This window comes from Melozone crissalis, unplaced genomic scaffold (genome assembly GCF_028551555.1).
Source record: "Melozone crissalis strain CALT ecotype California unplaced genomic scaffold, PUWL_Pcris_2 ptg000062l_1, whole genome shotgun sequence".
Taxonomy (NCBI): Eukaryota; Metazoa; Chordata; class Aves; order Passeriformes; family Passerellidae; genus Melozone; species Melozone crissalis.
Window position 1 is genome coordinate 4,457,308 of NW_026535840.1, and position 14,144 is coordinate 4,471,451.

Here is a 14,144-nt window from a genome sequence, read left to right on the forward strand (position 1 = left end):
CCCCCGGCGGCACGGGGAGTGCCGGGACCCGCGGGGGGCACGGCGTACCCCCTGCAGGCCCCGGAGCGCCCCCCGGCACTCCCTGTGCCGCCGTGCCTGAGCCTCAGCCCCCTCGCCCATCCGCCCCGGAGGTTCTCCCGCGGCCGGGCCCGACGCAGGACCCGCTGGACGATCCCCGCTACACCATCTCCAGCACCAACTGGTATTGAACCGGCAGCGCCCCGCGGAGCCAGCCCCGCCGCACCCGCCCCGCCACCGAGAGGAAGAAGCCGCCGGCGCGGAGGTTTCTCAATAAAGGAGAGCGAAGGGCAAAGCACCGCGGTTTATTTCGCCGCCTCAGGACTGAGGCGCGGGGACGGGCGCCTGGAAGAGCTGGTTGAGCCGCTCGGCCTCTCGCCACCCCGAGAGCAGCGCGCCGTGGGTGGTGGAGTAGAAGGTGCGGTGCGTGGCCTCGCCGGCGAAGAGGAGCTGCAGGGGCTGCGAGAGGCGGGCGGTGAGCGCAGGGGCCGCGGGCTGCGCTGGAACAGCCTCACCCCCGCGCTCCGGCACCCCGCGGGGGCACCACCGCTTTAACAACCCCCTAAGGACACTTCCCCTTCCTTACGAGCCGCCTGCCCACGACTATTGTTGGAATGCCCCCTCCCTCCCCCGTGGAGCCCAGCGGGTGACCCGAGCACTGGTGACCCCCGCAGAGGGTCAGCAGTGCCACCTCCCTGTGCTGTCCCCACTGCCGTGTGTCTGTGTGTCTGTCTGTCCCCGCCGCACCCCCTGGGGCAGCAGTCCTCACCCGGGGGTCCCGGGGGTCCTCGGGCAGCGGCTGTGCGAGCACATCGATGTCGTCCCCCGAGCTGCCCACGGCCACGTAGCTGTAGGAGCCGCGCGTGTAGGGAGCGCTGTGCCAGCGGGAGCGGAGCACGCTCCTGGGCGCGGGCAGGTCCGGATTCCCTGCGGACGGAGCTCAGGGATAGGATCGGGAGATCCCCCCGGGGCAGCGGGCGGGGCGGGGAGGGGCGGGCACCTGTCATGGTGCGCAGGACGCGGGTCATGGCGCTGAGCACCTCGGCGTCGCTCAGCGTCTCCATGTGCTCCGACTCCTTCCCCGCGATGAAGCCGCACAGGACGTGCCCGTGCCTGGGGCGGCAAGGCGGGGCTGAAAGCTGCTGCCCCCTCCCCGTGCCCACCCGGCAGCGGCCCCGATGCCCCAAATCCCCCGTCACCTACTGCTCTGGCGGCTGCAGCACCACGAATCCGATGAGCTTCTTGAACCAGTTGGCCTCCAAGTCAGCGTCGGGCTCCTCCAGGGGCGACTCGTCCTCCCACACCACCTCCAGGAGCTGCTGCTCGGGCTCCCAGAAAGGCTGCTCGAACTCCAGGAAGATCTTGTTGTTGGTGCCGAAGCCCAGGTTGCGAATGGCCTGTGCTTTCCGCTCGGGAAGGGGGGGCTGGAAGAATTCCTGGTGCCGTTCCTTGAGGAAACCTGCAGCCACAGGTTCGGGCAGGCAACGGGGCAGCTCTCAATGGTGTCTGAGGTGCTCTGAGCTCCCCAAACCCCTTTCCAACCTCTTCCCAGCGGGACAGGGGAGGCTGGGAAGGGGTTTAGGCAATCCCTGCCCTCCGCTCGCCCAGCTGGCCGGAGGGCAAGGGCGGGGCAAGGGAAGGTGTTGGTGTCCTCACCCAGCGGGACAGTGACGATGACGTGGTCAGCAAGGAAGACATCTCCATCCTCGCACTCCACCCGCACGGGGAAAACCCTGCCGCCATCGTCGCCTTCCTCTCGGAAGGAGCCTTGCCAGTGGATGGTCCTCACGGCCTTGTTGAGCAGCACGGTGCCCTCGGGCATATCCGAGAGCAGGCGCTCGGCCAAGCTGCTGTAGCCGCTGTGGGAGGAGTCAGCGCTGGGCACGGGGCGGCCCCGGGTCGCTCCTCGCGTCCCGCCGCGGAGCCCCGCGCTTACCCTGGGAAGGTGCAGTCCAGGCCGGGCAGCGACACGTACTCGCCGAAGGGCTCCAGCCCCACCAGGTCCATGCTGTGCGTCCCGCTGATGCAGCACTCCAGCTTGAGGCAGGCGGCCAGCACGGCCAGCTGCAGCCGCCGCGCATCCTCCTGGCCCCCCGCCATGGTGGGCACCGTCCGGGCGATCTCCGCCCGCACGTACTGCCCCACGCTGGGCCACGGCGGCTGCTTGGAGCCCTGGAAAGCGCGGGTGGAGGCCAGCAGGGCGTAGAAGAGGTCGCGGGCTTCGCGCACTGCCTGGGCATTCAGCACCTTGCCCGAGCTGCCGTAGGTGACGGACGGCAGCGGGGGGTGGCCGCCCCCCTCCACCTGCTGGTTCTCCTCCCGAGCGGTCTCCGGGCCCAGCAGGCCGTACTGGGAGGCCAGGCGGAACACGGGATTTCCCGGCGAGGGGCCGTGGATCCAGTGTGCCCCCATCTCCGCCAGCCCCGACGCTGCCGGGAGGGAGGGACAGAGGGAGAGCGGGTCATGCCGAGCCGTGCCCGGGCAGGAGCGCTCGGGGCGCAGCGGGACCCGGGTGCCCCGGAACGGCCCCCGCTGCCCCCCGTGAGCGGCTTCCGTTCGGTGCCCGCGTGCTCACGGGACCGGCCACCCCCGCCACGTGTCCGGCCCACTCCGGACCGGCCCCACGGGCCGGGGCTCAGGTGCGGCAGCTCCCACATCCCGGTACCGCCGCCCCCCGCCCCGGCCCGGGCCCGCCCCCCGGTGCCGCCCACCCCCGGTTCCCGCAGCCTGCCCCGGCCTCGCCGCCCGTACCGAAGGGGCGGGTGCAGACGCGGCCGCCAACGCGGGCCACCGCCTCCAGCAGGCGGAGGGAGCCGTGTCCGCGGAGCCGCTGGGCCGCCCCCAGCCCCGCCAGCCCCGCGCCCACCGCCACCACCCGGGGCCCGCTGCCCTCCATGGCCGCCCGCGCCGGCCGGTACCGCCCTCCGCCGCCGCCGGCACCGCCCGCCGCCAACGGCACCGCCCCTGGAGCGGCCCGAGCCCCGGCACGGAGGGAAGAAGGAAGGAAGGGATGGAGGGAGGCATGGATGGGGTCCCGGTGCAGCGATGAACCGGCTGCCCGCACCCATGCAGGGCAGGGCTGGGAGAGGGGACCCCCCTGGAGCAGGGGCAGCCCTGGGACCACCTTCGCACCCTCCTCCTCTCCCCATTCTGCTCCCGCTCATCCACCTCATACGGTGGCGGCCAGCCTGGCGAGGTGGAGGAGCAGTGGGTGTCCATCGCCCCGCGGTCCCGCCGCTCACATCCCAGCAGAGCTGCCCCAGGGCCAGTCCCAGCGCTCCCGCCCACCCGTGATGCCCAAACCTTCATGGATATAATAAAACTCTCCACTCCCAAGGCTGTCTGGTGGAGTTTTTTTTCCTGCCCCCTGCCCAGGGGTGGGATAGGGTGCTGGATGTACTGGGATACTCCCAGGTGGGACCCTCGGAGAACCCACGGTGGCACCCAGCTCTATCAGCTGGCCCTGTGTCCCTGCTGCCAGAAAATATTCACATGCAAGGAAGAGCCGGGGGTGTCAAAGCACAGGCTCCTGAAACCCCCTTTGAGTATTTATTTAGGAGAGATTTTCCCCACCTCCGGGTTTGCAGAAAGCAGCAGGGTGGGACAGGCTGGGGACGTCAGCCTGGAGCAGCTTCCTGGGGGGATGCCAGCCCTGCACCCCAGCCCAGGGCATCTGGGGTCAGCAGCTCCCAGGGATGAGGGATGATCATTCCCAGTGCCTTGGTGCTGAGCCAAGCAGCCACTCCTGGGGACCTTTGGCCACTGAGTCCCTGCCCAAATAACACAGGCAGCTGCCTGGCTTGGCCCAGATGGAGACCTTCCACTTCCTGAGGACTTGTCTTGGGGAAAAAGGATTCTCCAAATCCAACCTGAACCCCCTGGGCTGCAATCTGGGGCCAGAGCCCTGTGGTTGCTGCTGCCAAGAAGGGTTTGGCCTCATGCATCCCCTGCATTCCTTTGTGTGCATGGCTGGGGGCTGCTCTCAGCCTGTCTCCCCACAGGCCCAGCTCCTCACAGGCTGGCTGCTGTAATCCACAACCCACCGTGGTGTCATGGCAGGGTCCCCATGTGTGTCCCTGGCTCAGCGCCATCATGTTGGTGCTGGTGGCTCCTGCCTGCTCCGGTGCCTCGGCTGACCCCGGTGCTGCCGGTGTTTGAGGAGCTCCCAAGCAAGGAGGAGAGACCCAACAACCAAAGCACCATCACCACAAACGTGTCAGGCCAGCAGGAAGGAGGGGACAGCAGGGATTGTCCCAGCCCCTCCTGGGGCTGTCTCAGCTGAGGGACAGGGGCCGGGCCACCGGGAGCCGCCGCTCTACCGGGAGGCCTCCATCAGGCTCAGCATGCTGCTGTAGAGGCGCCCGGGGGCGTCCAGGCCCCACACAAAGTCCCAGTGGTTCCAGTCGGGGATGTGGGTGTAGGTGACGAGGTGGCTGATGCGGGGCAGCAGCTGCAGCACATCCCTCCAGTCTGCTGCCCAGTCCTGCCCTCCGGACCAGACTGCCGTGGGCACCGGCATCTCCTCCAGGGGGTACAGGGGCGGGGTGTCCTGGGGGACACGGGGGGCTCTCAGGGCTCAGGGAAGCCACTGTGTCCCTGCAGCACCCTGGAGAGGCCCCCAGCACCTCCAGCTGCCAGCACGGCCATGGCAGCTCCTACCTGGTGGTACCGAGCGCGGTTCTCGCTGCCATAGTCAAAGGCTTTGAATTCTCCGGATTTTATCACCTGGGGAGAGAGGGGGGATCTGCTGTGGGAGGATGGAGCTGCTGTGGGAGGATGGATCTGCTGGGAGAGGATGGATCTGTGAGAGGATGGATTTGCTGGGGGAGGATGGATCTGCTGGGAGTGAGAGGATGGATCTGCTGGGAGAGGATGGATCTGCTGTGAGGGAGAGGATGGATCTGCTGTGGGAGGAGGGATCTGCTGTGGGAGGATGGATATGTTATGAGAGGATGGATCTGCTGGGAGAGGATGTATGTTCTGTGGGAAGATGTATGTTCTGTGGGAGGATGGATCTGCTGTGTGGGGTTGGATCTGCCGGGAGAGGATGGATCTGCTGTAGGAGGATGGATCTGTGGGAGGAATGATCTGCTGTGAGAGGATGGATCTGCTGTGAATGAGAGGATGGATCTGTGAGAGGATGGATCTGCTGTGGGAGGATGGATCTCCTGGGAGAGGATGGATCTGCTGTGAGGGAGAGGATGGATCTGCTGTGACGATGGATCTGCTGTGAGGGAGAGGATGGATCTGCTGTAGGAGGATGGATCTGCTGTGAGAGGATGGATCTGCTGGGAGTGAGAGGATGGATCTGTGAGAGGATGGATCTGCTGTGAGGGAGAGGATGGATCTGTGAGAGGATGGATTTGCTGTGAGTGAGAGGATGGATCTGCTGGGAGAGGATGGATCTGCTGTGGGAGGTTGGACATGCTGTGACACAATGGATCTGCTGGGAGAGGATGGATCTGTTCCTGCGTGGGTATCACATCTCCTGGCCCCCTCAAGGCATCCATCATGAGAGGGTGCTCAGAAAGTGTCTGTGGAAGCCCCTGCCCTCCCTGTGCCCATCTCCAGCCATGCCAGCTGGCTGGGGACAGGCAGGACAAGGAGAGGGGTTGGTGTCCTCACCCATGGGACATTGCAGGAGGAGATGGCATTCCACCTTTTTTAACAGGGTGGCTTTGTGACCCCTGGCTCCATGCCTGTCCCCAGCCATGGGCTGACAAACCAAGGGGCTCCACGTGATTCCTAGGCTGCCCTGGTGCTCTTCCCTCTGGAATCCTGCTCACCACCAGCTGTGTGTGCAGGGTGCTGCTGCAGCTCCTCCAGCACCCTGATTGTCCTTTTCCAGCCTCCATTGCCAATAATTGGCTCTGCAGGGAGGCACATGGGTGGGGCTCTCCATTTCCAGCAGGGCCTGAACTCTGCTGAAGCTGCAGAGTCCATTTCCAGGGTGTCCAGGCCCCCTTTGGACAGGGGGAGATGTTGTTAGCTCCCCATTTTCCTCCTCATCCAGTTCCCCCAGCCTCTCCTTGGGCTTTATGGTATCCCCAAGTTCTGCTTTGGGGACCCCTGAGGGGTCCAACATCCATCTGTGGCCTCCCCGTGCTCTCCCTTGTCCTGCCTGGCCCAGCACAGGACACACAGTGTCCGGCAGTGTCCCCTGGTCCCCAGAGGCACCAGGGCAGCTCATCCTGCACCCAGCACCTCTTCTGACTTCTTGCCTTTCCTTTCCCAGTGTCTGGGACCCCTGAGCTCTCGTGCCTGCCCTGGCCCTCAGTGAGGGGCCCATCCCAGGGGTGTGTGTGTGTGTCAGGGGTCCTACCTGGGCCCAGTGGATGATGTTTTTGACAGAGGTGCCATCTGGATAGTGGGATGTGTACACATCCAGCCGTGTCTGCAAGGAAACAAATCCCAGCTGAGGGTGCTTTCCAGAGGACGGGAGGGGAGTGGCAGCTGCCAGGTGTTTCCCAGAGCAACCACTGCTGAGTCACGCTGCCTGAAGAGCTGGATATAATTTTCATTAAAAACCAATTGCTGTGAGGCAGCATGGGGAGGAGAGTGATGGGCTCTGTGAAACACCTTCCCTGGGCTCAGGGGCTGTGCCCAAGGCCTCAGTGTCTGCCTGAGCTCACCCAGAGGCTGCTTCAGCAGGGGCTGCACCCCGGGCTGGTCACAGTGATTCAGAGGTGCTGGCAAGGGCCACCTGGCTGTAGCCATGATCTTTTCTGAAAAATACCTTTGCCAGGATTTTTCCTCCTGAGAAGCTGAGAAGCCTCAGAGGAAATGAAAAACATTGATTATCTGCTGCTGTGGAATGCAACAGGTGCATCTGTGATTGGCCCATGTTGGTTGTTTCTAATTAATGGCCAATTACAGTCAACTGGCTCAGACTCTGTGTGAGTCACAAGCTTTCCTTTTCCTTTCCTTTTCCCTTTTGCCATTTCCTCCCTTTCCTTTTCCTTCACCCTTTCCTTTCCCCTTTCCTTTCCTTTCTTTTCCCTTCCTTTCCTTTTTCTTTCTTCCATTTCCCCCCTTCCCTTTTCTATTCCCCTTTCCTTTCTTTTCCCTTCGTTTTCCTTTTTCCTTTTCCTTTCCTTTTCCCTTTTGCCATTTCCTCCCTTTCCTTTTCCTTCACCCTTTCCTTTCCTTTCCTTTCCTTTCCTTTCCTTTCCTTTCCTTTCCTTTCCTTTCCTTTCCTTTCCTTTCCTTTCTTCCCCTTCCCTTCTCCTTTCCAGCCTTCTGATAAAATCCTTTCTTCTATTCTATTAGTATAAACATAATATATACATACCATAAAATAATAAATCAGCCTTCTTGAAGCACAGAGCCAAGATTCTCATCCCTTCCCACGTCGGGACTGCCTGCAAACCTCCCCCCTGCCCACTGACCATGACCCTTGTCCCCGCTGGGATGGCACACGCACCATGTTGAGGTTCTTCTCGTTGTAGCCCCCCAGGAGGAAGAGGAGGCTGGCACAGGGCCTGTGCAGCACCGTGTGCCTGCAGAGCTCGGGCAGGAAGCGCCACAGCCTCCTGATGCGCAGCGATGCGTCCGTCCTGCCCAGCAGCAGCTGCGGAGCAGAGGGACACACTGAGGGTGTTCCTGCCTGCCCTCCCTGCTGCCCAGCCCCACCAGACAGGGAATACCCAGGAATCGAGCCCCTGCCCCATGGAGATGTGCACAGCTCGTTGGTGCTGACCGAACACACGCCAACGAAATCAATGTTCACAGCTCTCCTCTTTCCCCCCACCTCCCCCAAGAATAGGATCTGTTTTCCATGGAATCAACACAGCAAAGCTGCTCTTCTTCAGGTGTTGGTCTAGGGCTCTTACAAGTGCCCCTGTTGCAGCAAGGTAGAAAAATTATAAAGAAAAGCCTTGTAAAATCAAGCCTGCTCTGGCTGGCCTGTCATTTCTTGTAAGGGAAGCTAGCACTGTGCAAGTTCCCATGTGAAGCAATCCTGGAGTGAGCCGTTCATTAGCATAGCAATCTATCACTGGGTAAAAAAACAATCAGCACCTGTATAAACTGTTTTTGCACCATTAGACAGAAAAATTAAAATTGCCTCTTCACAAACAACTTTTCCTGCACATACACACCGGGGGTTTGAGTGACAGAATTCAATATTCAATACAGAAGAACAACTTGTTTATTACCAATAAAAGTAATTGGGAAGAAAGCTCCTGACCAACTGGAGTCACACACAGGGTCTGTAAAACTGTACAAAAAGAAGTTATGTGACTAAAGAAGAGGCTTTTCCCACCACGAAGAAAATGGAATCCTCTGTGACTTATTCCCATGTGCCCCCATATAAAAACCACGTGTATCCTACAGATGGGAAGAATAAATGCACTCAACAATCCATCCAGGACTGTGTGTGTGCCTGAATTGTGTCTGTGCTAATAAACCAGCAGGAATTAACTGTTTTCTGCTGCACCAGGGAGCCCCAGGGGCTGTGGCTGGGCATTACTCCTTCTCTAGAACCAGTCAGTTTTGGGACAGAAGGATGTGGAGTCAATCCCTTACCGGAATCATCTGGAGCTTGTTGTCCACAAGGAGATGCATCTTCATGAATGGACTTCTGCTGTGCTTTAGTGACACTGCTGGAGCCAGGGCAAAAAACATTTTGACTTTCTGAGCCAGTTCGGGGATGGATGAAAACGCAATAAACGCTGAGAAAACAGAAAAAACAACCTCAGGCTTGCTCCATCTTTCCTCAGGTGCTTTATCTGAAGGCTCACTTGGACCCAGCTCTGTTTAATTGATTATCTCCACTTGGAATCTGAGATCTGTTGCCACCTTCTCCTGCTAAATGTTGGTGCAAGAGATGCCCAAAGGGAGGCACCACCTTTATTCCCTTGGCTGATGGGGCACGCCAGTGGTTTTTAAGCCCACAAGGAGGGGAGCCCTCTGCTTTCTGCTGACAAAAACACCAAAATGGACTTTTTTGAGTCAAGGTGGTGGGTGACCCTTTGGAACTCACCAATTGAGCAGCCCTGGGAGTATCCAACGTAGTGGAGCTGCTTCTGCCCCGTTTTCTGCAGCACAAAGTTGATGGCAGCCGGCAGGTCGAACATTGCCATCTCATGGAAGCTGCAACACAGGAGAGGGATGCTGCTTGTGGGGCAGCAGCTTCCCCTGAGCTGCCTTGCATTGCCCAGCTCCACATCTGGGGCTGATTTTCCAGGGGGAAATTCCTGGCATGGATCCCTCCTGCCGTGGCATCATCCTGCCCTGAAAGGGCTTAGCCCTCCCACGGCTGTGGTGAGCAGTAAACAGACTGTGCAGAGCCTGGCCAGCATTCCTGTGCCATACCCAGCTCCCACCAGGATTACAGCACCTGCTCTGCTCCCTGGGATGCTCTTTCCCCCAGGGGAATGCAGCACTGGCTCCTATTGTGTTGGTGGGAGGTGGTGAAAGGCACGCCTGCTGTGTGAGGTTTTTCTAAAAGCCTCTTCATGAGCTTGGGGGTTCTGCTCTGGAGAGGCAGCAGCAGCTTCGAAAGGGGCAACAACAAGGTCTAGGAGCAGGGGAGGTGGCAATGACACTTGTGGCCAGCTCAGTGAGGTCTCTGCGATGTCTCTGTGTGTCCCCACACAGGTGGCAGTGCCCGTGCTCTCAGCACTGCAGGGAGGAGCTGGCACCGTGTCAGCAGGCAGGTCTGCTCAGGTGCCCCATCCTCCCCAGTGCCAGGGCTGAGCTGCCCTGACTTGCCTGCTCAGAGGCCCCCACCTGTGCCTGGAGCTCAGGTGACAGGCTGAGAGCCTCTGCCAGGCTTTTGTAACATCTCCAGCCCACCTGAAATCCCAGAATTCCACCTGGTCGGCTGAAAGGTGCTGGTGTCTCCGGGACCAGCTGGTCCCTCGGCTGTTTGCCAGCCACACATCGTAGCCAGAGTCTGCTAGGATGAAGCCAAGGCTGTTGTTGGCCAGGTTTTCCACCCAGTGGCTGCCTTCTCCAAATATCCCGTGCTGGAGAAACACCACTGGCTTGGCCCCTGAGTGCAAAGGAAACAGAATATTTCATTGGAGCACATGCTCTCTGTTCACTCACCCCAAATCAAGGCCAGTAAAGCCTCTGCCTTGCACTGCCCAAGCAAAATGTGCATTTTGGCCATGTCTTCACCCACAGCTTTGAGTATAAATTGGAGAAATCCCACAGATTCAGTATTTTTGCTTTAACAATGGCTATTCCCCCAGCCTGTCCAGGTTCATCCATTCCCCTGCTGACATTCAGAGCTTTTATTTTCGGCTGTCTCTGACTGAAATCGAGCTGTACCTCTGTTCTTAGGCTTTTCTCTTCCATGAGGAATCCTGTTCAGGTGGATGTAGTAGCCATCATCAGTCAGCACTTCATACTCCTCACTGGGGTACCCTCTGTGGCAGATGATTTGGCTCTGGGGGAAGAAAAATGTTTCCCAGGTGGGAAACATTCCATAGTGAAGGTGCTTATCCGACTTGAGGAGATAAGCTTTGACTTTTACCACCTGATATGGTAAAAATGAAGTTGTGGGATGTGGTAAAACCGAAGTTGTGGGACACGGCTTTGCCCAGGCTGTCTCTGGATGAGCTGAGGACTTTTTGTGGCTCTGTCCAAACCCTGCCCCAGCGACCTGCCCAGGGGAAGGGGAGATGCTCAGCCGTGGGAGGGAGGGGAGCTGGAGGCTGCAGGGCTTTGAAAACATTGAAACCAAAAGGATTCACTGAAATCATTGAAACCAAAAGGATTCACTGAAACCATTGAAACCAGAAGGATTTCCTGACGCCTCACCCCGCCTTACAGACGGCTGGCACCGATTTCCTGCCACACATGTCACATCAGGCTCCGGGTGATGAGCCGGGCTGATAAGGTGCTGGGGCAGAGGGATGAACCTGCCGAGCTGGGCTGACTGGAAGGGCACTGGGATAAACCCCACAGGAGCCATGCAGGGCTCCCAAGGCTCTGCCTGAGCTTTATTCATGCTGGAAACTCCACAGACTGGGAAAATCCAGCTGTGGTCCTGCCCACGGGTTGCTTGGTTATGAAGGTTGGCAGGAAAGATTTAAATGCAGTTTAAAGATTTAAATGCAGCAATTTTATCTTATAACACAGGTTCGGAGCCTCTCAGGGCTCACCTGGACATGGCCCTGAGTGACTTGCTGTTATTGAAGGAGAGCAGCCATGCACAAATTTCTACCCTCTGGGGAGATATCTGATCAAATCCAGTCTGGGATTATCCCCATCTCTAACTGCCCTGCTGGTAATTGTGCTTAATTCTGCTGGGGGGAGGAGCTGGTTAATGATGTTAATGATGCAGCCCAACAACAGCAGCCCTCTCCCAGCCTCTCTGTCCTCCAGCTGAACGTGCCCAAGCCTTCAGACAGGGAATTCAGAGTTCTCCTGGCTTACAACGTTCATGAGAGCCTCGGGGTTCAGAGCCTTCTTCTGCTTGGTGGCGCCTTCGGAGCTGCTGGGCGCTTGTAGGAGGAGCAGGACTGCCATGAGCAGCCACATCTCGTGCCTGTGTGAATAATAACAGCGACAACAACAGCAAAAAATAATGATAATGATAGTAATAATAGCAACAGGAGCAGCAGCAGGAGTGACAACAGCAAATCCGGCAACATGGATGCTGTTGCTGTTGTTGTTGGTTGTTGTTGTTGCTGGAATTGATGTGAGTGTTTGTTTCTGCTTGGTTGGGATGTGTTAGGTTCCTCACATATCTGGAGATCACATACCATTTTCTGGGCTGGGAAAGTGGAGGGAATTCCCAAATTTTTAGAATTTTTTATACTGTACAGACAGGATCTAGTACTAGGCTGGAGCCTTTTTAATATTTTTAATGGCAAGAAGAAGAGATCCAGCTATGCAAAACAATAACTAAACCAATGGATAATCCCAGACTGGGTCAGTTGTCTCACAGAAGGAATTAACCTAAAGGGGGAGTTTATGCTATGGAGGGAACATGTTTAGTGTGGCTGGGATATGACTCTGTCTCTACTTTTCGTGTTTATTCCTTAACTTTCCTACCCAAACCCCACTGTAAACAGATTCTATTTTTCAGATCCTATGAGTGAAACTGGTAGAGCCTCATAGGAAGGCTATTGGTTAAATCAGTGTAGCCTGAAAAAAAAACGAGAAACCTTTTTGATCACCTTAGCTGAGCAGAAGCCTATTTTTAATGCACACAATTAACATTACAAATGATTCCTGATGTTTTGCCAGGCTCTCAAAAGTTAGATCCTAACCTCAGCCCAGCAGCATGAACTGTGAATTTCTCTCTGCCTCCCTCCTTCTGCTCCCACACCACAAAGACTTTCCTACCCTCTGAAATACTCCCAGCAAACCTACCTGTGGTGTCACCAAGCTGTGAGATAAGACCAAAAATTAAAAAAAAAAAAATCAAGTGATGCTTTTCCCTCGCTGGGGACAGCTCCAAGAGGACACAAATCTGAAGGACAAGGAGGGAAACAAGTTACCAGGCAGCTCCAAGAGGACACAGATCTGAAGGACAAGGAGGGAAATTGGTTACCAGGCAGAGCCCTGGCACGTCTGGCCAGGCCGCTGGTGGCAGTGCCAGTGGCTCTGTCATCACCAGAGTTAAAAGGACCGGGCTGTGTCAGAGCCCAGCCACGCTGGCACTTGCTGTTCACGTGCCCTCCAATTAACAGATGGGTGCTGATCACTCCTGGGGCACCTCCCTTCATGGGAAGCTTCTCATGGTGGCTTTGATTGCGGTTCTGCACAGGCAGCCGGGTTGGTGTGCTGAGGAATTCCAGCTATGGAGTTGCAGCTTAAGCTCTTGATGGCCAGGGTGGGAAAGAAAAAAGCCAACAAGCCAAGAGAGAACAAACAAACAAAATAAAAGCCAACAGGTTTTCTTGGTAAAGGGTCATTTCCTAACTCTCAGGGTAGTTTCCTGTCTCCCAGGGTTATTTGGGAGAGTTCCTGGGGCAACAAAAAGCTTGGTCTGAACTGATGCCCTGAGAAAGCTGGCCTAGAACAGAGCTAAAGAATAAAGCAGGGATTTATCAAAAGGATCTCCTCCATGGATCCACCTTGGGCAGCACAAGAGCCCAGGCAGGGCTGCACCCAAGGTGAACCAAAACGGGCACAAAATGGACACCTGGTCACAGGGTCTGTCACTTTGGTCAGTTCTGCTCCATTTGCATATTGGAGTTAATTGTGCAATTACAGCTTTATGTTATGGAGTCTCATCCTGCTTGTTTTTCTCTCTTCAACCCTCATTGTTTGTGCTCTTGGGCCTGAGATTTGGATCATTTGTCCTTGGTCCTGAGCTAGAGCAGGAATTGTTTTTGTCTCCCTGCTCTGTGCAGAGAGCTCAGCATCCCTTAATGCGAAGCTCAGAGCTACACACTAAAGCAGCACAGAATCTGAAAAATATAAAAACTTAAACCTAAGGCACCATTCTGAAGGCTTCACTCCCACCTTTCCAAAGCCTCAGCAGCATGCTGAGCTCCCCAAGGACACCCAAGGACACCTCAGGCCTCCCTGCCTGCCTGGATGGGAGACACTTGCATATCCCACCCCTCATGAGAAGTGACAGTAAGGTCCAGGAGTGTCATGTTAGCAAAGGGCAATTCACCAAAGCTCTGTAGAACTCTCCGGAAAAGCACCAGGCTGGAGGTCCCAGCAGCAGCCAGAGGTACAAGGCAGAGCTGGAGCAAATGACCAGCTTTATATGAAGAATTACAAGTCAGGAGAGTTTAAGCAGAATAATTGGTAGTTTGTCACAGGGTGAAAAGGTAGAATTTTAAGGTTTTTAGAATGGAGGTTCAGGGTCCCAAGATGGAGGAATTTGGGTGTGCCCTGCCCTTCCTCTTTCTCCCTCTTAGCCTCCATCTTCTGGGTGATGCTGGCACTTTGGGATTGGTTTAGAGCAGAGACAGACTGTCTAACATGCAGGCTGGTCACTCAGCCTCTTATCCAATCTTCTCCCAGGTGTGTTCATGCAGAGGGTGTCACATGAGGCTGTGAGGGCTCATGGCTGTGTCACATTCCTCCCAGGGCACACCAGTGTCACCCTGCTGCCTGATCCATCATTTCCCACCCTCACACAGGGCACAGGAGTGGTGGAGAGGAGCACAGGGCCAGCACAGGCTGTGCCCACAGCTCAGAGCTGTGTC

The 14,144-nt window shown here is 57.3% G+C and overlaps 2 protein-coding genes across 2 annotated transcripts; both read right to left on the bottom strand.

Moving 5' to 3' along the window:
* Positions 1-307: 307 nt before the first annotated feature.
* Positions 308-2,914, bottom strand: PAOX (polyamine oxidase). Its single transcript, XM_054288402.1, has 7 exons — positions 2,770-2,914; positions 1,955-2,447; positions 1,675-1,877; positions 1,222-1,477; positions 1,019-1,131; positions 788-945; positions 308-477 (listed from the first exon to the last, which is right to left on the bottom strand). Exons 1-7 carry the CDS (start codon positions 2,912-2,914, stop codon positions 337-339), a joined length of 1,509 nt encoding a protein of 502 aa, XP_054144377.1. The 3' UTR covers positions 308-336.
* Positions 2,915-4,333: 1,419 nt separating this feature from the next.
* LOC128944906 (lipase member M-like) lies at positions 4,334-12,487 on the bottom strand. The gene is made up of 10 exons (XM_054288388.1): positions 12,477-12,487; positions 11,407-11,518; positions 10,297-10,414; positions 9,817-10,015; positions 9,002-9,111; positions 8,545-8,690; positions 7,442-7,588; positions 6,341-6,412; positions 4,678-4,743; positions 4,334-4,567 (listed from the first exon to the last, which is right to left on the bottom strand). Exons 2-10 carry the CDS (start codon positions 11,509-11,511, stop codon positions 4,334-4,336), a joined length of 1,197 nt encoding a protein of 398 aa, XP_054144363.1. The 5' UTR covers positions 11,512-11,518; positions 12,477-12,487.
* Positions 12,488-14,144: the final 1,657 nt, after the last annotated feature.

Coding starts and splice junctions, on each gene's coding strand:
- PAOX (XM_054288402.1), bottom strand. CDS start 2,914: ATGGAGGGCAGCGGGCCCCGGGTGGTGGCGGTGGGCGCGGGGCTGGCG. Junction 2,448..2,769: donor CGTCTGCACCCGCCCCTTCG/GTACGGGCGGCG, acceptor CCCTCCCGGCAG/CGTCGGGGCTGGCGGAGATG. Junction 1,478..1,674: donor CATCGTCACTGTCCCGCTGG/GTGAGGACACCA, acceptor CTGTGGCTGCAG/GTTTCCTCAAGGAACGGCAC.
- LOC128944906 (XM_054288388.1), bottom strand. CDS start 11,511: ATGTGGCTGCTCATGGCAGTCCTGCTCCTCCTACAAGCGCCCAGCAGC. Junction 9,112..9,816: donor GTGGAATTCTGGGATTTCAG/GTGGGCTGGAGA, acceptor CCTGTGTTGCAG/CTTCCATGAGATGGCAATGT. Junction 7,589..8,544: donor ACAAGCTCCAGATGATTCCG/GTAAGGGATTGA, acceptor TCTGCTCCGCAG/CTGCTGCTGGGCAGGACGGA.